General features: G+C 41.7%; 1 protein-coding gene across 5 annotated transcripts in view; it reads left to right on the plus strand.

Moving 5' to 3' along the window:
• Positions 1-24,777, plus strand: part of NFIX (nuclear factor I X) — a 151,618-nt gene that overhangs the window by 118,078 nt on the left and 8,763 nt on the right. For 4 of the 5 annotated variants that reach the window (XM_066593633.1, XM_066593636.1, XM_066593634.1 and 1 more), the window contains one exon: positions 2,760-2,851. The exons of the other annotated variant lie outside the window; for it this stretch is intronic. In XM_066593633.1, coding sequence (XP_066449730.1) covers positions 2,760-2,851 — 92 coding nt within the window. The remainder of the gene's footprint in view (positions 1-2,759; positions 2,852-24,777) is intronic. 5 annotated transcript variants of the gene reach the window in all.

Raw genomic sequence — 24,777 nt, forward strand, 5'->3', positions numbered from 1 at the left:
AACCTCTGAGCAGACACTAGACTAGAAGGAGTACCGCCAGGTTCCAGCTCTTAAAACTGCAGAGTAAGGGCTCGTTCACACTTTTATTAGGGCTCCATCTTTCTGTTTGGTTTTTGGAGCAGAGAAAAGGAGGTAAAGAGGTTATCTGGTTACTTTTTGTGCAGATGGTCCAAAATAAAAAATCAAGCAGTGCTCACCTATTTTCGGCCCGTTGACCGAATGCTGCAGTCCAGCTGTTCACCCAGTCTCTGTTGACAGCGGAAGCCAGGTGACTGCTGCCTGCCAATTAGAGGCTGTGGCATCACCACTCAGAACTCCTGGCACCCAGTATGTGAGGAGGATGCCAGGAGAATAGGCAGTGATGCTGCGGCTTCTGATTGGCGGGCAGCGGTCACCTGACTTTCACTGTTAAGAGACCAGGTGAGTAGCAGGGCTGCAGCGCTGGATCACCAGGCCGAGGATGGGTAAGTACTGCTTGATTTGTTACTTTAGGCCATCTGTGTCTGACATTTCATTTTCAAAAAGTAACCAGACAACCTTTTTAAGTGTTCACATCTTTTTCCATTGATTTCAGTGGGTTTTAAAAAGAATGGAAAACTGTCAGTTTGCTTCCATTCTTTTAGGTTTCTGCTTTTTTCAATGGAACAAATAGTCTGATCTACAGTGCTATTTCCTGCGTTAAAAAAGGAAACCCAATGGAACAAAAACTGACCGCTTTCTGTTTAGTTTCCTTTTTTTTTTTTTTAACTCACTGAAATCAATAGGGAAAAAAATGGAAAACTTTAATTCTGTTTCTATGTTCTAAAAACGGAACAGTCCGAAATCTCCAATGGAGCCCTAATGAAGGCTTGATCAGTGCATCCCTGAGGTGTAACACAATCTGTTATTTAGGATTAGTATCAAATAATAGATGAGGTATTTACAAAAAACACCCCCTACCAAAAGACTGGCCATTTGAACTTTAGATCTAGAAATTAGAGATGAGCGAGCATACTCAATAAGGCAAACTACTCGATCGAGTAGTGCCTTATTCGAGTACATGCCCGCTTGTCTCTAAAGATTCGGGTGCCGGCAGAAGGCGGGGAGCGGCGGGGCAGAGCGGGGAGGAACGGAGGGGAGATCTCTCTCTCCCTCTCGCTCCCCCCTGCTCACCGCCACAACTCACCGCTTTCCCCCGCCGGCTGCCGAATCTTTAGAGACGAGCGGGCAGGTACTCGAATAAGGCACTACCCGCTCGAGTAGTTTGCCTTATCGAGTATGTCGCTCATCTCTACTAGAAATGCTTAGTGTAGTTCGGCAGTGGTAAAAGTAAAGGAAGCTCCAGCTTCTATCTTCCAATCAGTCACACTTTAGTACGGCGTGTAATCCTGCTTCTATCACACATCTTATTCACTAATTGGGGATCCTGGCCATAATGTGACTGTCCGGAATTTTGTTGCTGGTATAGGTAATTCTAAACATATAGTTATGTACCTGCCCTCCATTATTAGTTCTCCAAGCCTTATAAGGAATTAGCTAAGGCATAAATTGGCTGTCGATGGGTAGGAAACGTGCCTTCTAAAGCACTCTAGAAAGTTTTGTGCCCTCCAGCTTCTTTGAGAGCTCCACAGTTTGTTGGAGGTAATAGGTTTGTCAATGACGGTTCCAGCGCTGCATCACACACCAGCGCGCTCCTTCTGATTGACAAACAAGGACAACGATGGTCTAAGATGAAGCATTTAAAGACAACAGAAAAATTGGGGATAATTTGCTTCCAATCACCATGTAGTGCAGAGGGAGATGATGTGTATTCTGAAACAGTAATTAGTGCTTTGTGATACAACCATATAGATGTTGTCCCTAATTTGCTAAACTGCACTAGAAAAAGTTGGGTTCTGATTGGTGGTGGCAGTCAACTATGTTAAAATTAGGAATGACAAAGGGGCAGATTACCAATGTTAAGATGAAGCTTATGTTGACAGTGGATAGAAAATGTGTATCTGGCAGCTGATCCGTCTTAGGGCCCTTTTACACGGGCCGATAAATTGTTCTGAATTCTGCATCTAGCGGGAATCTGAAGGATTATCGCTCAGTGTAAATGCATGCAGAGAAGTGAACGACGCATTGGCCCGTATAAACAGAGAGTGGATCATCTATAACGACCGCCCGCTTACTTTGAATATTGGCGGGCGGGTCAGAACGATCCCCGGACCTCTCTGCCTATATCCGCTGAGCAATTATCGTTTATGTGTAAGAACACTGGAACGATTATTGCTGGGACAACCTGTCGGACATCCGCACCCGACACGGCGCTCCATGTGAAAGGGCCTTTAGTTTAGGCGGGATTGAATTGTGATAATGCCTTAAGGATACACTATGTGTCCTGCCTAGTAAGACACACACCAGCAATGCACTAGTAATTGTATACACGCGTGTTAGGTGTGCATTTAGATATGTGTGTGTTTGTGTAGGGGGAGTTGTGATGTATTAGTTTTGTGTCTGATTGCTTATCTCTTTCTCTCTCTTTTTCCCCATGTGTTCTGATTGTGTGCGCATGTGTAACAACGTATCCGTCATTGTGTGTTACATTGCGTGTATTTGCATTACCATCTGTCTCCACACATTGTTTTGTGGCTGTATTGCGCTAATACATTGCATGATTTTGTCGCTACTGTCTGGCTCATTTTGTTACTGTGCTGTCTTATTGTATTGCTCCATTGTTTTGTATCATTCCATTGTGTCGCTGTGTCATTGTGTTGCTGTATTGTGTTGTTGTGTAGCATTCTCAGCGCCTTCCCCCGCCGGGTCCAACAGGTTTGTCACAATTGGATCACGAGACAGCAACTTTCTGAACCTCCCCCAGCAGTCTCAAGTAAGTCAGAGATATTCCCTAATATGTAATTCACCATTTACTAAACATAACTCTCCCTGATGTTTAATACACCTCTCCCTAACCTGTAATAGACCATCTACTAACCACAGCTCTCCCAACTGTGGAATGCACCAGTCCCTGGTCTGTAATACACACTGATGACTAATCCCTAACCTGTTATACACTGAGAAATGATCCCTAGTCTACCAATACATGGATGACTAATCTCTCTAATCTGTAATGCACGAACCTCAATTCATTGTATGCTGCCAGATAATTGGTTCTATACACTAATCACATCTCCTCTATTATACATGATAAACCATCCCTGCTACCATCAGCCTATAATACATCTCATCTCGGTATGTAAACTCTGGCCCCATCTGAACAGCATGTGGAGAATCATTCCTGATGTTGCAAATCTCATTTCTGCACAGTGCATGTATATTCTTGCCCAAGAGCTGATTAATGCTACAATTGTAACTTTTATCAGTAGAAACAAAGAAAAATGTTACTTTGCAAACTCATCCTGAGTGCTGAAATAAAGGCCCGTCCATCGGAGTAGTCCGCTCCAGCAACAGACAAGAGTGTTGTGAGCGCTCACTGCTCATCCTTAGGTCATTGAGGTCTTTACTTCAAAAGGAAATGTGTCATCAGAAAATGACCTGTTATGTAAATCAGGTTTTTACATGAAACATATTTTTTAAGAATTTTACAAAATCCTATTATCCTGCACTTTTCACACAAAGTTTAATAATAGTCTGATATTTCCTGTTCTGTAGAGATCACTTCTCAGCAGTCATCTCATTATGATCACAGGCAGGATTACAATGTAAGGTAACATTTACATACAGGTAACAAAGGATTCAGCATTCACAATAGATGTCATAGCTCACCTCCTCCCCCTCACTGCACAATTATCTCCGTATACCGTACATCACTGAACATGCCCATAACACTCTTCCAAAGAAGTCAATGAGTCATTTCCAGACTATTGTATCTGTGGCTCATGTGGCTACTATAAAGGATAGCTAAAAATTCAAGGCAAGATGGCCGCCCCATAGTCATGTGCGGACAATAGAATAAAAAACCTCCAGTCATAAAATAAAAACATTAGAAAAAAAGGAAGAGGTTTAATTCCCTTTAATGCAATTCTGCACTGCGCCCCATGACCTTTAACATACCATACATTTGCTGTAAATTTGAATCAAATTACTACTGTAGTACATTAAAGTGCTAATTACCTTTCCAAATTGGCCTAAAACACAGCTATCTCCAGTATTCTTAAAGTAAATATCTACACTTTGACACCATGATGTTTCTAGGGTCCGTATTCTCTCCATATAAGGGTTCCTTCACACCAGCGCTGTTTTAGCACAGTATAGGCGCGAGAAAAAATTGCAGCTATACTGCACTACAGATCGTGTGAACGGCTGAATTCCAGCTACTTTAATTAGCCCGTTCACAGGATCGGAGGTGCGTGTATTCTCGCTCCCATTGGAGTCTGTGGAAAGCACGCACCAAAGACAGGTCCTATCTTTTCTCACACCACGGACCTTAGATGTGAGCTTTGCAGTCACATGTCCTATCATTGATTGGTGCGCGTATTTAGCGCGTCTAAAATTCCTTTATGTGAACGCGTCTATAGGAAACCATTGGTTCTTATAGAAGCGCTCTTTTCACTAACGCATTAAAACAGCGTTCGTGTAAATGAGGCCTAATTTTATATATATATATATATATATATATATATATATATATAGGGGTCTGGGTTCAAACCTTAGATTCAAATTATACTATTCTTGCAGCCTACACGGGTGAGAACTCAATAGGCTTATAGGGGGAAATTTACTAAGCCCAGCATCCAAAGCACCTAATACATGAGGAGGCTCAGCACCTCTGTGTACCTAGAGGAAAATATAGACCACGTCCGACCTGTTGTAGATTTCTAGCATAATTCACGCCAGTTTCTGGCAAAAATCACACAAAAATCTTTTGGTCCTGGACAGCCCCGCCCCCTTCAAACAAGCACCACCCTTTTTTTTTGTTGTTTACAAAAGTGGCAAGTCTGCAGCAAAAGGCCAAAAAGTCACAAATTTTTGTGTGAATCTTCACCTAAGGCAAAAATGTATGACTCTTTTACACCAGAACCTGGCATAAAAGACTTTCAGAATGTCGCCCATAGTGTTTATAGTATAATGTTTGAACCATATACCATGAGCTCTTCCTAGTGGCAGAGGCAGCAAGAGATTTATAACTTAGGGTACTTCTACAACGGACAACTGTCGGGCATCCTAACAATTATTGTTTCTCTGCTTTCACACAGGAGTGATAATCGTTAGTGAATGGAGGCGGAGGGGTCAGACATTACTTCTGGCTGCCCATTTCCATTCACACCTGTTTGCGCAGCCTGATCGGCACTTGATTTTTATGGCTGCCTAAACTGAATGACAAACGATAAATGAAAAAGTTATAACTCATTTTTCCGGCGCTGGGGGTGTTTACACTGGACGATAATCATTCCGTGTAAAAGGGCCCTTAGCTATATGGCTATAAAGGATTGGAGATCTATAGCAGCAAACTGGATATCCTGCAGATATAGATATATATATAATGAAGTCTTGGACCTATTCAGTGCCAATTTCATAGGTGGTTAAATATCCTATAGATGTATTATGCTTTGTGGCGCCCATTACTTTTGATAGGTGCTTATCACAAGGAAGCTTGTATTTATACTGGTGCTCTGAGATCTTCACAGTTTCCTCCTGAAGTAAAAGTTTTCTTTATTTATAATGATAGTAAGGCTTTTAATTTGTAATTCATCCAGTCTGAATGTTTTGCATTCTGCATCTACTTTGTAAAATTGCAATAACCACTCATTTTTCACTAGAGTGTAATATACCCCATACGGCCATTTCCAGTCATCCCTATTGTATCCCATAATGCAATACATCCTACATGTAATAAATCACTTTAGTAAGTGTAGACCTAATATGTAATGTAGAATATCCTATTTACCATATACCGTGTGAATCAGTGACACTATACATTATCCTGTAATAAACTATTTACTGATCACTGTTCCCTACTATCTGCCATGGAAGTGAATAAGGCCACTCTCTCACATGCGCTTTTTACGGTATTACCCTCCCATTGATTTCAATGGGGCCTCGCAGACATGCACTCAAGGTGGTGTTCTCTAACGCAGCAATTTTCGAGCGCTGTCTGCTCTATTTTGCCGCATTTTCGCGCTTTTTAATGCACCTCATCACAATGATAGGGTGTGTTAAAAAACACTGTCGGACGCAGTAACCGGTGTCCAAAAATGGCGGGAAAATAGCAGCATTTTGCCGATGCTATGTGTGAAAGTGGCCTAAGAGTTATGGAAACAGCATAGGATAGCGATCTACGCCATTTCCACAAGTTGGGAGATAATATAACAGGGTGGCTGGCCTTGTTACACTGTTTCTGTAATACCAATTCACTTCTATGGGAGTTATGGCAACAGCGCAGTACAGCATTTGGGCTTTTTCCGTAATCCTGGGCCAAAGGTGGCCATGGATTAAAGGCAAGTGTTCGCTTCTCAGCCATAATTAGAAGATCATGTGTGTAATTGTTTGAGGGTTTTGTAGTTTTTTTCAAAAGTCGGGCATCATGACTCTTAGGCTGGGTTCACACAGGGCGGATTTGCCACGGTTTTGCCGCAGCAGATCCACCCGCGGCAAAACCGCCCGCGGCCGCTAATCTCGGGATTCTCAGAAAACTCGTCCACACGGGACGGCTAATCCGCAGCGGTAAATCCAGTTGAAACCGCGGCTGCGGCCATCGCAGCCGCGGTTTCCAAAGATTGAGCTTGTCTGTTTACTTTCGTTTGTTTGTTTATTTATGTCACGGCCGCGCTCTCCTCTATGGGAGAGCCACCCACAACGGAAAAGCAAGCGGCCGGGCCACTTCAAAGCCGCCGCGGCTTAAACCGCGGCGGTTCTCCCGGCGGAAATCTCACGGTTTTTGCTGCGCCCAAACCGCGAGATTTTCGACGGGAATACGCCCCGTGTGAACCCTGCCTTACAGTTAGGTACTGATGTTAAGCAAATATCACACAAAACCATGAGAGAATCATATAAAGACTAGAAGTATATAGTAAACCGTTATACTTCTGTGCACTGAGTTAACAGGTCTGGCCTGTTGTATTGTAGCGGTGGGGATACTGTGACTTATAACGAGTCTACACAGGAGACAGCACAGCACTTTTGTGACACTGCAGCTAATATCGCATTACATGGAATCAAAGACTACAAAAATCCAAACAATTTACTAGTAAGGACCATTTCTGTAGACAATTAGGAATGTTACATTCCTTGTCTGCGAGCCATAAGTGCTACTGTATACACAGGCACCCTGCATAGTCTTCAACCCATCACCCCAATGAAGCAACAGGATTCTTCACTAAGATGTACAGCCTGGCATTCCCTTTGTAGACCACGGCCCTACTCAGTCTGTAAAACATAATTTCCTCATGTAAAAGACAATAAGATACTAAACAATGTGTTATAAAGTAAGATCTATAGTCCTTTATACACAGGACGAGTGGACGAGAGGCCGGTGCAGAAGCGCCCGACAGCCGTCCTAGAGATGATCGCTTCTGTGCTTTTACAGTGGAGAATCATCGCACAGTAAACAGGCAGTCGTTCATAACTACCTGTTCAAACTGAACGATGCAGCAGCAGACCAACAATGATTTTATGGTCTGTATGAAAGATCAGATCGGCGATGTACAGCATTTATTTCATTGCATGCGTTTACAATGCACAATTATAATGCAAATTGCTCAATCAAATTTGCATGATTGTCCCACGTTAAAGGGGCATTACTCCTCTTGACTAGCATGCTTCACAACGACTAGGTTTCACATAGTTGAACTTCTATATATGGATTCATATTTGAACACCAGTTTACAGTTCAGATATAAAGATACAATCTGCGTAAAAAGTTGCGTTACTTGATAAGTACTTCTATCTTGTACTGACCCTGAATTACAGCCAGTATTACTCCGCAGAGATGCATCCATAATTCTGCCGGTTGACATCTTTAACAGTTTAATTAAGGCCCTGTAATGTAGAGAGGCAGTTTGTTTCTCTTACATGAGATTACTATGCCTGATGCAAAGAAATTACCAGAATACAAATGACTTGAGGAGCTCTATGCAGACCGAACCAGAAAGTTATCATGGGAGAGTTCAGCTTTGTACACAGTGATTCCACTGGCAGAATCGTGAGTGCTGCTCTGCAGCATAATACAGGTATAACTGGGGATCAGTCCAGGATAAGTAATCTATATACAGTGACTCCAGAAGCAAAATATAACTGTAAATTAGGATACCACAATTTGCAGGTCATGTTAATGATTGCTTCGTCTCTAAATCTCCTAATCCTCCCTCTTAGGACATGTTCACACATTTCCTGCCTTTAAAAGGGCGCAGATTGGTGTGGATTTTCAGAGATTTCACCCCCCTTGTTGGAAGGTGTGAAATTCTAAATGAAGGTGCTCAGCAGACCTGCCATTTTCTGCAGCATGTGATGAGATTCCTTGTAACCCCTTGTACATTGAGATTCCTTGTAATCCCTTGTACATTGAGATTCCTTGTAACCCCTTGTACATTGAGATTCCTTGTAATCCCTTGTACATTGAGATTCCTTGTAATCCCTTGTACATTGAGATTCCTTGTAACCCCTTGTACATTGAGATTCCTTGTAATCCCTTGTACATTGAGATTCCTTGTAACCCCTTGTACATTGAGATTCCTTGTAACCCCTTGTACATTGAGATTCCTTGTAATCCCTTGTACATTGAGATTCCTTGTAATCCCTTGTACATTGAGATTCCTTGTAACCCCTTGTACATTGAGATTCCTTGTAATCCCTTGTACATTGAGATTCCTTGTAATCCCTTGTACATTGAGATTCCTTGTAACCCCTTGTACATTGAGATTCCTTGTAACCCCTTGTACATTGAGATTCCTTGTAATCCCTTGTACATTGAGATTCCTTGTAATCCCTTGTACATTGAGATTCCTTGTTATTCCTTGTACATTGAGATTCCTTGTAATCCCTTGTACATTGAGATTCCTTGTAATCCCTTGTACATTGAGATTCCTTGTAACCCCTTGTACATTGAGATTCCTTGTAACCCCATGTACATTGAGATTCCTTGTAACCCCTTGTACATTGAGATTCCTTGTAATCCCTTGTACATTGAGATTCCTTGTAATCCCTTGTACATTGAGATTCCTTGTTATTCCTTGTACAATGAGATTCCTTGTAATCCCTTGTACATTGAGATTCCTTGTAATCCCTTGTACATTGAGACTCCTTGTAATCCCATGTACATTGAGATTCCCTGTAACCCCATGTACATTGAGATTCCTTGTAATCCCTTGTACATTGAGATTCCTTGTAACCCCTTGTACATTGAGATTCCTTGTAACCCCTTGTACATTGAGATTCCTTGTAACCCCTTGTACATTGAGATTCCTTGTAACCCCTTGTACATTGAGATTCCTTGTAACCCCATGTACATTGAGATTCCTTGTAATCCCTTGTACATTGAGATTCCCTGTAACCCCATGTACATTGAGATTCCCTGTAATCCCATGTACATTGAGATTTCTTGTAACCCCATGTACATTGAGATTCCTTGTAACCCCTTGTACATTGAGATTCCTTGTAACCCCTTGTACATTGAGACTCCTTGTAATCCCTTGTACATTGAGATTCCTTGTAACCCCTTGAACATTGAGATTCCTTGTAATCCCTTGTACATTGAGACTCCTTGTAACCCCTTGGACATTGAGATTCCTTGTAATCCCTTGTACATTGAGATTCCTTGTAACCCCATGTACATTGAGATTCCTTGTAACCCCTTGTACATTGAGATTCCTTGTAACCCCTTGTACATTGAGATTCCTTGTAACCCCATGTACATTGAGATTCCTTGTAACCCCTTGTACATTGAGATTCCTTGTAATCCCTTGTACATTGAGATTCCTTGTAATCCCTTGTACATTGAGATTCCTTGTAATCCCTTGTACATTGAGATTCCTTGTAATCCCATGTACATTGAGATTCCTTGTAATCCCTTGTACATTGAGATTCCTTGTAATCCCTTGTACATTGAGATTCCTTGTAACCCCATGTACATTGAGATTCCTTGTAACCCCTTGTACATTGAGATTCCTTGTAACCCCTTGTACATTGAGATTCCTTGTAACCCCATGTACATTGAGATTCCTTGTAACCCCTTGTACATTGAGATTCCTTGTAATCCCTTGTACATTGAGATTCCTTGTAATCCCTTGTACATTGAGATTCCTTGTAATCCCTTGTACATTGAGATTCCTTGTAATCCCTTGTACATTGAGATTCCTTGTATCCCCTTGTACATTGAGATTCCTTGTAACCCCTTGTACATTGAGATTCCTTGTAACCCCATGTACATTGAGATTCCTTGTAACCCCTTGTACATTGAGATTCCTTGTAACCCCTTGTACATTGAGATTCCTTGTAACCCCATGTACATTGAGATTCCTTGTAACCCCTTGTACATTGAGATTCCTTGTAACCCCATGTACATTGAGATTCCTTGTAACCCCTTGTACATTGAGATTCCTTGTAATCCCTTGTACATTGAGATTCCTTGTAATCCCTTGTACATTGAGATTCCTTGTAATCCCTTGTACATTGAGATTCCTTGTAATCCCTTGTACATTGAGATTCCTTGTAATCCCTTGTACATTGAGATTCCTTGTATCCCCTTGTACATTGAGATTCCTTGTAACCCCTTGTACATTGAGATTCCTTGTAACCCCTTGTACATTGAGATTCCTTGTAATCCCATGTACATTGAGATTCCTTGTAATCCCTTGTACATTGAGATTCCTTGTAATCCCTTGTACATTGAGATTCCTTGTATCCCCTTGTACATTGAGATTCCTTGTAATCCCTTGTACATTGAGATTCCTTGTAACCCCATGTACATTGAGATTCCTTGTAATCCCATGTACATTGAGATTCCTTGTAATCCCTTGTACATTGAGATTCCTTGTAATCCCATGTACATTGAGATTCCTTGTAATCCCATGTACATTGAGATTCCTTGTAACCCCTTGTACATTGAGATTCCTTGTAATCCCTTGTACATTGAGATTCCTTGTAATCCCATGTACATTGAGATTCCTTGTAATCCCATGTACATTGAGATTCCTTGTAACCCCTTGTACATTGAGATTCCTTGTAACCCCTTGTACATTGAGATTCCTTGTAATCCCTTGTACATTGAGATTCCTTGTAATCCCATGTACATTGAGATTCCTTGTAATCCCATGTACATTGAGACTCCTTGTAACCCCTTGTACATTGAGATTCCTTGTAACCCCTTGTACATTGAGATTCCTTGTAACCCCTTGTACATTGAGATTCCTTGTAACCCCTTGTACATTGAGATTCCTTGTAATCCCATGTACATTGAGATTCCTTGTAACCCCTTGTACATTGAGATTCCTTGTAACCCCTTGTACATTGAGATTCCTTGTAACCCCTTGTACATTGAGACTCCTTGTAATCCCATGTACATTGAGATTCCTTGTAATCCCATGTACATTGAGATTCCTTGTAACCCCTTGTACATTGAGATTCCTTGTAACCCCTTGTACATTGAGATTCCTTGTAACCCCTTGTACATTGAGACTCCTTGTAATCCCTTGTACATTGAGATTCCTTGTAATCCCTTGTACATTGAGATTCCTTGTAATCCCTTGTACATTGAGATTCCTTGTAATCCCTTGTACATTGAGATTCCTTGTAACCCCTTGTACATTGAGATTCCTTCTAATCCCATGTACATTGAGATTCCTTGTAACCCCATGTACATTGAGATTCCTTGTAATCCCATGTACATTGAGATTCCTTGTAATCCCTTGTACATTGAGATTCCTTGTAATCCCTTGTACATTGAGATTCCTTGTAACCCCTTGTACATTGAGATTCCTTGTAATCCCATGTACATTGAGATTCCTTGTAACCCCCTGTACATTGAGATTCCTTGTAACCCCATGTACATTGAGATTCCTTGTAATCCCATGTACATTGAGATTCCTTGTAATCTCATGTACATTGAGATTCCTTGTAATCCCCTGTACATTGAGATTCCGTGTAACCCCTTGTACATTGAGATTCCTTGTAACCCCATGTACATTGAGATTCCTTGTAATCCCATGTACATTGAGATTCCTTGTAATCCCTTGTACATTGAGATTCCTTGTAATCCCTTGTACATTGAGATTCCTTGTAACCCCTTGTACATTGAGATTCCTTGTAATCCCATGTACATTGAGATTCCTTGTAACCCCCTGTACATTGAGATTCCTTGTAACCCCATGTACATTGAGATTCCTTGTAATCCCATGTACATTGAGATTCCTTGTAATCTCATGTACATTGAGATTCCTTGTAATCCCCTGTACATTGAGATTCCGTGTAACCCCTTGTACATTGAGACTCCTTGTAACCCCATGTACATTGAGATTCCTTGTAATCCCATGTACATTGAGATTCCTTGTAACCCCTTGTACATTGAGATTCCTTGTAATCCCTTGTACATTGAGATTCCTTGTAACCCCCTGTACATTGAGATTCCTTGTAACCCCTTGTACATTGAGATTCCTTGTAACCCCATGTACATTGAGACTCCTTGTAATCCCTTGTACATTGAGATTCCTTGTAATCCCTTGTACATTGAGATTCCTTGTAACCCCTTGTACATTGAGACTCCTTGTAATCCCTTGTACATTGAGATTCCTTGTAATCCCATGTACATTGAGATTCCTTGTAACCCCTTGTACATTAAGATTCCTTGTAACCCCTTGTACATTGAGATTCCTTGTAACCCCTTGTACATTGAGATTCCTTGTAACCCCTTGTACATTGAGATTCCTTGTAATCCCATGTACATTGAGATTCCTTGTAATCCCTTGTACATTGAGATTCCTTGTAACCACTTGTACATTGAGATTCCTTGTAATCCCTTGTACATTGAGATTCCTTGTAACCACTTGTACATTGAGATTCCTTGTAACCCCTTGTACATTGAGACTCCTTGTAACCCCTTGTACATTGAGATTCCTTGTAATCCCTTGTACATTGAGACTCCTTGTAATCCCTTGTACATTGAGATTCCTTGTAACCCCATGTACATTGAGATTCCTTGTAACCCCTTGTACATTGAGATTCCTTGTAACCCCTTGTACATTGAGATTCCTTGTAACCCCTTGTACATTGAGATTCCTTGTAACCCCTTCTACATTGAGATTCCTTGTAATCCCATGTACATTGAGATTCCTTGTAACCCCTTGTACATTGAGATTCCTTGTAATCCCTTGTACATTGAGATTCCTTGTAACCCCCTGTACATTGAGATTCCTTGTAATCCCATGTACATTGAGATTCCTTGTAACCCCTTGTACATTGAGATTCCTTGTAACCCCTTGTACATTGAGATTCCTTGTAATCCCTTGTACATTGAGATTCCTTGTAACCCCCTGTACATTGAGATTCCTTGTAATCCCATGTACATTGAGATGCCTTGTAACCCCTTGTACATTGAGATTCCTTGTAACCCCTTGTACATTGAGATGCCTTGTAACCCCTTGTACATTGAGATTCCTTGTAATCCCATGTACATTGAGATTCCTTGTAACCCCCTGTACATTGAGACTCCTTGTAACCCCTTGTACATTGAGATTCCTTGTAATCCCTTGTACATTGAGACTCCTTGTAACCCCTTGTACATTGAGATTCCTTGTAATCCCTTGTACATTGAGATTCCTTGTAACCCCATGTACATTGAGATTCCTTGTAATCCCATGTACATTGAGATTCCTTGTAACCCCATGTACATTGAGATTCCTTGTAACCCCCTGTAGATTGAGATTCCTTGTAATCCCATGTACATTGAGATTCCTTGTAACCCCTTGGACATTGAGATTCCTTGTAATCCCTTGTACATTGAGATTCCTTGTAATCCCTTGTACATTGAGATTCCTTGTAACCCCTTGTACATTGAGATTCCTTGTAATCCCTTGTACATTGAGATTCCTTGTAATCCCATGTACATTGAGATTCCTTGTAATCCCTTGTACATTGAGATTCCTTGTAATCCCTTGTACATTGAGATTCCTTGTAATCCCATGTACATTGAGATTCCTTGTAATCCCTTGTACATTGAGATTCCTTGTAACCCCCTGTACATTGAGATTCCTTGTAATCCCTTGTACATTGAGATTCCTTGTAACCCCTTGTACATTGAGTTTCCTTGTAACCCCATGTACATTGAGATTCCTTGTAACCCCATGTACATTGAGATTCCTTGTAATCCCATGTACATTGAGATTCCTTGTAATCCCATGTACATTGAGATTCCTTGTAATCCCATGTACATTGAGATTCCTTGTAACCCCTTGTACATTGAGATTCCTTGTAACCCCATGTACATTGAGATTCCTTGTAACCCCTTGTACATTGAGATTCCTTGTAATCCCTTGTACATTGAGATTCCTTGTAATCCCTTGTACATTGAGATTCCTTGTAATCCCTTGTACATTGAGATTCCTTGTAACCCCTTGTACATTGAGATTCCTTGTAATCCCTTGTACATTGAGATTCCTTGTAACCCCTTGTACATTGAGATTCCTTGTAACCCCTTGTACATTGAGATTCCTTGTAACCCCATGTACATTGAGATTCCTTGTAATCCCTTGTACATTGAGATTCCTTGTAACCCCTTGTACATTGAGATTCCTTGTAATCCCTTGTACATTGAGATTCCTTGTAATCCCATGTACATTGAGATTCCTTGTAACCCCTTGTACATTGAGATTCCTTGTAATCCCTTGTACATTGAGATTCCTTGTAACCCCATGTACATTGAGATTCCTTGTAATCCCTTGTACATTGAGATTCCTTGTAATCCCTTGTACATTGAGATTCCTTGTAATCCCATGTACATTGAGATTCCTTGTAATCCCTTGTACATTGAGATTCCTTGTAACCCCCTGTACATTGAGATTCCTTGTAATCCCTTGTACATTGAGATTCCTTGTAACCCCTTGTACATTGAGTTTCCTTGTAACCCCATGTACATTGAGATTCCTTGTAACCCCATGTACATTGAGATTCCTTGTAATCCCATGTACATTGAGATTCCTTGTAATCCCATGTACATTGAGATTCCTTGTAATCCCATGTACATTGAGATTCCTTGTAACCCCTTGTACATTGAGATTCCTTGTAACCCCATGTACATTGAGATTCCTTGTAACCCCTTGTACATTGAGATTCCTTGTAACCCCTTGTACATTGAGATTCCTTGTAATCCCTTGTACATTGAGATTCCTTGTAACCCCCTGTACATTGAGATTCCTTGTAATCCCATGTACATTGAGATTCCTTGTAACCCCTTGTACATTGAGATTCCTTGTAACCCCTTGTACATTGAGATTCCTTGTAATCCCTTGTACATTGAGATTCCTTGTAACCCCCTGTACATTGAGATTCCTTGTAATCCCATGTACATTGAGATGCCTTGTAACCCCTTGTACATTGAGATTCCTTGTAACCCCTTGTACATTGAGATGCCTTGTAACCCCTTGTACATTGAGATTCCTTGTAATCCCATGTACATTGAGATTCCTTGTAACCCCCTGTACATTGAGACTCCTTGTAACCCCTTGTACATTGAGATTCCTTGTAATCCCTTGTACATTGAGACTCCTTGTAACCCCTTGTACATTGAGATTCCTTGTAATCCCTTGTACATTGAGATTCCTTGTAACCCCATGTACATTGAGATTCCTTGTAATCCCATGTACATTGAGATTCCTTGTAACCCCATGTACATTGAGATTCCTTGTAACCCCCTGTAGATTGAGATTCCTTGTAATCCCATGTACATTGAGATTCCTTGTAACCCCTTGGACATTGAGATTCCTTGTAATCCCTTGTACATTGAGATTCCTTGTAATCCCTTGTACATTGAGATTCCTTGTAACCCCTTGTACATTGAGATTCCTTGTAATCCCTTGTACATTGAGATTCCTTGTAATCCCATGTACATTGAGATTCCTTGTAATCCCTTGTACATTGAGATTCCTTGTAATCCCTTGTACATTGAGATTCCTTGTAATCCCATGTACATTGAGATTCCTTGTAATCCCTTGTACATTGAGATTCCTTGTAACCCCCTGTACATTGAGATTCCTTGTAATCCCTTGTACATTGAGATTCCTTGTAACCCCTTGTACATTGAGTTTCCTTGTAACCCCATGTACATTGAGATTCCTTGTAACCCCATGTACATTGAGATTCCTTGTAATCCCATGTACATTGAGATTCCTTGTAATCCCATGTACATTGAGATTCCTTGTAATCCCATGTACATTGAGATTCCTTGTAACCCCTTGTACATTGAGATTCCTTGTAACCCCATGTACATTGAGATTCCTTGTAACCCCTTGTACATTGAGATTCCTTGTAATCCCTTGTACATTGAGATTCCTTGTAATCCCTTGTACATTGAGATTCCTTGTAATCCCTTGTACATTGAGATTCCTTGTAACCCCTTGTACATTGAGATTCCTTGTAATCCCTTGTACATTGAGATTCCTTGTAACCCCTTGTACATTGAGATTCCTTGTAACCCCTTGTACATTGAGATTCCTTGTAACCCCATGTACATTGAGATTCCTTGTAATCCCTTGTACATTGAGATTCCTTGTAACCCCTTGTACATTGAGATTCCTTGTAATCCCTTGTACATTGAGATTCCTTGTAATCCCATGTACATTGAGATTCCTTGTAACCCCTTGTACATTGAGATTCCTTGTAATCCCTTGTACATTGAGATTCCTTGTAACCCCATGTACATTGAGATTCCTTGTAATCCCTTGTACATTGAGATTCCTTGTAATCCCTTGTACATTGAGATTCCTTGTAATCCCATGTACATTGAGATTCCTTGTAATCCCTTGTACATTGAGATTCCTTGTAACCCCCTGTACATTGAGATTCCTTGTAATCCCTTGTACATTGAGATTCCTTGTAACCCCTTGTACATTGAGTTTCCTTGTAACCCCATGTACATTGAGATTCCTTGTAACCCCATGTACATTGAGATTCCTTGTAATCCCATGTACATTGAGATTCCTTGTAATCCCATGTACATTGAGATTCCTTGTAATCCCATGTACATTGAGATTCCTTGTAACCCCTTGTACATTGAGATTCCTTGTAACCCCATGTACATTGAGATTCCTTGTAACCCCATGTACATTGAGATTCCTTGTAACCCCTTGTACATTGAGTTTCCTTGTAACCCCATGTACATTGAGATTCCTTGTAACCCCATGTACATTGAGATTCCTTGTAATCCCATGTACATTGAGATTCCTTGTAATCCCATGTACATTGAGATTCCTTGTAATCCCATGTACATTGAGATTCCTTGTAACCCCTTGTACATTGAGATTCCTTGTAACCCCTTGTACATTGAGATTCCTTGTAACCCCTTGTACATTGAGATTCCTTGTAATCCCTTGTACATTGAGATTCCTTGTAACCCCATGTACATTGAGATTCCTTGTAACCCCTTGTACATTGAGATTCCTTGTAACCCCTTGTACATTGAGATTCCTTGTAACCTTTTGTACATTGAGATTCCTTATGTGATTGTTCTCAGCAAGAGAAACGACGTAATCTTGTAGATATGATACCTTTTAATGGCTAACAAAAATACATGATGTAATAATAGCGAGCTTTCGTACCAACGCAGGGTACTTCTTCCGGCTTATGGATTGGATCTGAAGAGGCATGCATATTTATACACACTTATAACATACATACTTATGACAAGGCACAGATATGGATGTGATTGGTTCGCACTTAAAAGGAATTCTGCAAACCAGAAAACAAACTTTTTTTGTCTAGGCACTGATAGCGGAGTGAAAGCTCGCTATTATTACGTCATGTATTTTTGTTAGCCATTAAAAGGTATCATATCTACAAGATTACGTCGTTTCTCTTGCTGAGAACTATCACATTTTGCTCTACTGGCTAACACGGTACCAGATCTTTGTTTTCATTGAGATTCCTTGTAACCCTATGTACATTATCGCCTGAACTGGAAAATGTTTCAGAACAGTTTTGCTGCTGAAAATCTGCAGAATTTCTGCACTGTGGGATCGAACTCTCGTTGCAGTACAGAAAAAACTGTCGTCATGAATAAAAGGGGGGTTCCAGGCTGTAAAAACATTTGAAGTTAAGCAGGATTAGTGGGCTATGGGCTAAAATAACAAATAATGTACCTGAGCAGACAGCTTCTTAGTTCCCTGAAGAACCAATCAGAGCAATCGCTTACTGGAGGCGGGGTTTGGAACCACATTAGCAGCAAGCAATGTTGTGACGGCGCTGAGAACTGTGGAGAGCAGCAGGGGGGAACCGGATGGCGCCTGCTACGTAAGTATAAGACACCCCCCAAAATAAGACCCAGTGCCTCTTTTGTGGTGAAAATTAATATAAGACAGTGTCTTATTTTCAGGGAAACATAGTACTATATTATGATACTACAAATCTTGAAGTTGTCATACGGTCTACTAAGCCTCACAATAGGTTAACATTTGCTATTTAGTGGAGATAATCTGTACTACACAAGAAATTATCTCTCAACAGTCTTCTCATTATCATCAAAGGCAGAAGAAGAATAATACAAAGCTTCTATCATAAACCAGATAACACAGGGTCACACCACTGAGGACAGCTTGCCTCCTCCCCCTCTTTGCACAGTGACCTCAGTACATATAGAGGATAGAGGTCAAAGAGCTCATAACACTCTTCCATAGAAGCCAGCAGTTTGTTTTCCAACATATTAGTCTCACATCCAAATATCTTCTTTCGGCCGCTTCCACATGGGCCGATTTTGTCGCAATCCAAATCCAATCGCGCGGTTTTTTCGCAATGCGACAGCGCTACAAATTGCATGTATGTGGAGCTCACGCTTTCCTATGGGTTCTTCCACACGAGCGATGTTTTGTAACCTGCGACATTGCGAGACAACAAGATCTCAACGAGACTATAAAAGCCCTAAACGAAGCCCTAGTTGGAGTAAAAAAGCTAAAATATATAATACATCACCTAAGAGCCGCTGCCATCTCCAGCGCGTCTCCTCTTCACCTCCGGCACTTGTCTTCAGTCGCACGACTTTGTAGCATCACGTGCGACTTTGCAGCAACACAAAATCTCACGGACCACTGAAGCGATATCGCTGTGATTTTCTTGCATCCATATCGTGTCGCCCATGTGGAAGCGGCCTTAGAGTAAATCTTTCGAAGTGGTGCTCTGGCACATCAGGAAAAATGGGTGCCTTCATACAAGGTAAACAGAGTAGTATAAGTAATGTACAGTCAGGCCACCCTCACACAGCAGCGCTGCAAAGCGCCACACTTTTAGCTTAGTTTTCGGCTGCAGATGCCTGCGGCCGACAGCGGTGTCCAGCTTACCTCAAAAATAGAACAGACTCCGCTCGAAAACTGTGGCTCTTTCTAGCGCCGCGATCGAGCGGCTGCCTGAGAGGCTCCATTGGAAACAATGGGAGCGTTATACCGCGATTAGCACGGCGCTCAGAATGCCACGCTAATCGGGGTAAAAAGCGCCTGTGTGAGGGAGGCCTCAGAAAATAAAAACACACGGTAACAAATTATTATACACGTGCCACTATTGTTTGTTTTTACAATACAGGCAGTATGTGTGAGGATTGCTTTATCCTGTTATATTACAATGTGGAAGTGGTGATTTATATTTTGAAATGAATGCAAAATATATTGTTCCAAATTATTATGCAAAATTCACTTTTTGAACACAACATTCATAGCACTTCCAGCATAAGGCTACCTGTGCACGGGCGATGATCCACTTGTGATAAATCGCCCATGAATCACACTCTGTGAAGCTTTCCATAGGATTACTATGGAAAGCTCAGCGCCGACGTCCACGAGTGGAAAATCATAGTGATTCGCCGCTCGCAGGATTTAAATCGCGCCATGCTGTGTTTGCCACAATTCTCCACAGTGAGCCTATATCTGTTAGATAGCCTCATCTTAGAGACCTGTCAATGTTCCCTCCGGCTCCCCTGCGGCAGAATATCACTAGCGATATTCCACCTCCGCCGTGGACAGGGAGCCTAACTCTGCTATTTGCTGCAGATAATTTTTCTATTTGGACTGCTGTCTTCTGCATACTCCTGCTGTGTTCATGGAGCGCACAGTTGGTATACAGCTGAGCGCTCCGAGCGGAGTATGCAGAAGACAAGCGGGCCGATTATTTTCTGTATACAGCTGCTGTGTTCACGGAGCGCACAGCTGGTATGTAGATGAGCGCTCAGAGCAGGATATACAAAAGACACCTGGAGCGCTGTCTTCTGCATACTTCTGCTGTGTTCTCCGAGTGGGATACCAGCTGAAACAATAGTATCAGCGATATCCCGCTGAGAACTCAGTATGTGGTCCTGATAAGACTCATCGTTGTCTTTCATTTTGCTGAAAGACAACGATGAGCGAATTGTTACTGAGAAATGTACAATGTCCGTGCGTTTAGACCCAATGGTTCTCGCTCAAAAGACGGCTTTGAGTGAATTTTAAGCAAGAATCGTTGTATCTAAATGGGCGTTAAGGATGCTCCACAAGTTGCCAATAGGATTGAGGTCAGGAAATGATGGTGTCAAAAACATGATCTTAGCTCGTCCCAGGAGTCAATAGTTTTCTTGCAGAATGGGATGGTGCATTGTCTTGCATGAAAATGATTTTATTTTGGAAGGCGCGATTCTTCATTTTATACCATGGCAGAAAATGCTCAACTAGCAACTGCACATATAGTGTGAAGTTCATTTTGACACCCTCAGGAACACTAAAGGGACCTACCTCCTCACTTTCCAATATTCCAGCCCAGAACAACATTCTACCACCTCCTTGCTGAGATCTCAGTCTAGTAGGCGCAGGGTTGCCGTTCACGAGCCATCCAGAACTCCATCCATCAGGTCTATCCAGTGAAGCATGGCATTGATCAGTGAAAAAAACAGTTTAAAAATTAGCCTTCATGTATCTCTGAGCCCACTGCAAATTCTTCCGTTTGTGAGCGTTTGGTCAGGGGTGGCTGAACTACAGCTTTATGCACAACTACCAGCCCCTGGAGGATCCTGCATGAGGTTTGCAACACCCTAGAGCAGGGGTGTCAAACTCATTTTCACCGAGGGCCACATCAGCCTTATGGCTACCTTCAAAGGGCCGATTCTAATTGTAAGACAGTAAAGTAGAAGTGAATCCCACAGTGGCCCGATTGGTAGTAAGGTCCTCCATAGTGGCCAGTGACGCACACATTTTGCGCATACTCACGCACAGACGCACACCATTCTGCGCAGACGCACGCACACCATTCTGCGCAGACGCACGCACACCATGCTGCGCAGACGCACGCACACCATGCTGCGCAGACGCACGCACACCATGCTGCGCATACAGACGCACACCATGCTGCGCATACAGACGCACACCATTCTGCGCATACAGACGCACACCATTCTGCGCATACAGACGCACACCATGCTGCGCATACAGACGCACACCATTCTGCGCATACAGACGCACACCATTCTGCACATACACACACACAGACGCACACCATTCTGCGCAGACGCACACCATTCTGCGCAGACGCACACCATTCTGCGCAGACGCACACCATTCTGCGCAGACACACACCACTCTGCGCAGGCGCACGCACTCCATTCTGCGCAGACGCACGCACTCCATTCTGCGCAGATGCACGCACTCCATTCTGCGCAGACGCACGCACAGACGTACACCATTCTGCGCATACAGAGGCACACTATTCTGTGCAGATGCACACCATTCTGCACATACACATGCACACCATTCTGCGCATACACACGCACAGACGCACACCATTCTGCGCAGACGCACACCATTCTGCGCATACAGACGCACAGACACAGACCATTCTGCACATACAGACGCAGACCATTCTGCGCATTCACACGCACAGGCGCACACCATTCTAAACATATACGCACGCTATTAGACATATATACATACAGACACACACATATATACATACAGACACACACATATATACATAGACACACACATATATACATACAGACACACACATATATACATAGACACACACATATATACATACAGACACACACATATATACATACAGACACATATGCACACAAGGACACTTCTGCATTTTGATACACATATTTATACTTACCTGCATCCAATATGGTCCCACTGGCTGGTATACTGGCTGCTCTCAGTCCTTCTTGCGCCAGTGAGAGGAGGTCAGCGCTGACCAGGCTCTCACCCTGCAGCTGCTCCTCCTCAGCGTCGCTCTCCTGCTGCACAGATCATGTTCTCTGCAGTCTTCTTCCCTCCTCCGCGGCCGTTGTCAGTCTGCTATCGGCACTCCTCTATTACTGTCTGCACTAGACAAAACAAGCTGAGTGAAGATCGCCTACTGACTTCAGCACGGAGGTGAGAGAACTTACTGCATAGCCGGCGGGCCTCAGAAAATGAGGCGGCGGGCCGGATTCGGCCCGCGGGCCTTGTGTTTGACACCTGTGCCCTAGAGGAACCGGCACCTTCGAAAATCCGTTCTCTGCTTATCAGTGGCATTGTTACAGCTGCCCTTTTAATAGGATTGTCTGGCTGAAAGGTTTCTTCTTGAGCCTTTATCAGATCGCATTAGTCTGTGCTGTGAATCACTCATATATCTTTTCATAGATCGAAGATCTCTCATAAGGTTCCTTTTACTCAAAGAAAGAAATTGTTCCAATGAGCGAAAAAGTGACCGAAGACGGAGTTGTTTGCTATACAATGCAGTCAGTTTCCCCATGCGGTTAATCGTTTACATTTTGTCTTCTTTGACTCGTTCAACCAATCGTTGTTCGTTCAGGGGACTGTACAAGTGAATGGGAAGGGCTGAACAATTGCTGTCTACATGTAATGACTTGTGAATGGCTGAATGATTTATGTTTTCATAAAATGAATGACAAATGAATTGTCATTCAATCGTTGGCCATGTTTACACTGAACAATTATCGTTCGAATTCGCATGATCCAGCTATTTTTTGAATGATTGTAGTATAAAAGGGCCCTAGGCTTCTGTTAAATCTCAATTGTTTTCAAGGCTTTTGCAAAACACCGGACTATTTCATGGGTTTCATCCTCAGAAAGGGGTTTCTTTCTTTCCATAATAAAAAAAGAACTGGGATTTGCTAAATAATGTAAAACATTCTCTTTACGGAACTAAATTAACAAACTTGTCTGAAATTGATATCACATATCTAACAGCAGATAACTAATTAACATTTTATTTTAAAAACTAAAACCTAAATGCTCATATTCCTGAAACCCTATTAATATTTGACTTACAAAATCATTTGGAACAGTGTAGAACAGAAAAATAATTTTTCAATTTTAATTAATGAAAAAAATATAGCTAAACACGGTGTTTATCTGTGTAAATCTAAAATCCCTATAACAATAGTACTATCAACATCAATGATTTAACTTACCTGATAAACTTACCTCTGCGTAACGACCGATTATCCTTGGTGCAACAAATATTTAGTAGCATAGGTTTTTCAATACTGTGTAACACTGCAGATCATCATTTGGATGCTTACAGATACTTTAGATTTACCGGCCCCCAGTTTGCTGTTTTTCCCCTTTTTAAAGGTGAAATGCAGCCTAAGACTCCTGTTATTGGTGGAAGTCCACGTAAGCTATATAGGACTCCTATATCTGATAGTTGGCATGATATGGCATGCTTTTTCTTCCATATATATCATACTTAAGCTTTATGTGACAAAGTTTGTTTACCCTTTCAATAGCTTTGCAATGGCTTATGATAGCTTGTTGCATAGTTATCAGTCACGTTAAACTCTGCTACATCTTACTATTTAGTGTGTCCCAGAGTTCATAACACTTATTGTACTTTCTGTATCAATCCTCTTAATTTGTAATATATGTGCCAATGCAGTAAACCTGCTCTCATCTGTTAAGAGAATGAGGCGCCAATGGCAGACCTGCCAATTCTGGTGTTCTCTGGCGAATGCCAATCAAACTGCCTGGTGCTGGGTTGTGAGCACAGGTCCAACTACAGGTAACCCGGCCCTCATGCCCCTCTCATAGAGACGGTTTCTGACAGTTTGGTCAAAGACATGCAGATCAGAAGCCTGCTGGAGGGCATTATGTGGGGCGCTGGCAGTGCTTCTCCTTACATAATGGAGCAGCTACCTGTTCTAATGCTTGGCTGATGCCACAGTTTGTTACGGTAAATGAAGTCTTGTCATTTTTGGAGTCTGAACCTTTTCCTCCAGATGGAGGGAGCGCCCCTTTGTCTTCTGAGGACGGTTTACCTGGACAGCTTTTCACCATATTTTTTATATTACTTTAAATATAGAAATTAAACTTACTAGTCTATAGATATCAGGTAGTGATGATGGTCTTTCATCTAATTTTTAATATAGGAGACACATTTGCCTTGCCAGTCCACTGGAACCTCATCAACTTTCCAAAATTAGTTTTTCAAGATCAAAAATCTTTTTTTTGCAATGACTGTGCTACTTATACACCTTTAGGGATTACTATAGCATGCGTCTACACGTGTCCAATGAAAAGCCATGCCATTGAGCATGCGTCCACATAAGGTCTTTAATAAAGAAGCGGTCAAGAAACAATGTCAAAGAACAAGAAAACAAAAACAAATGCATTGGCATTTCAAGACAGTGGAAATTGCCTT

Source organism: Eleutherodactylus coqui, chromosome 2, assembly GCF_035609145.1.
Source record: "Eleutherodactylus coqui strain aEleCoq1 chromosome 2, aEleCoq1.hap1, whole genome shotgun sequence".
NCBI classification, from domain to species: Eukaryota; Metazoa; Chordata; class Amphibia; order Anura; family Eleutherodactylidae; genus Eleutherodactylus; species Eleutherodactylus coqui.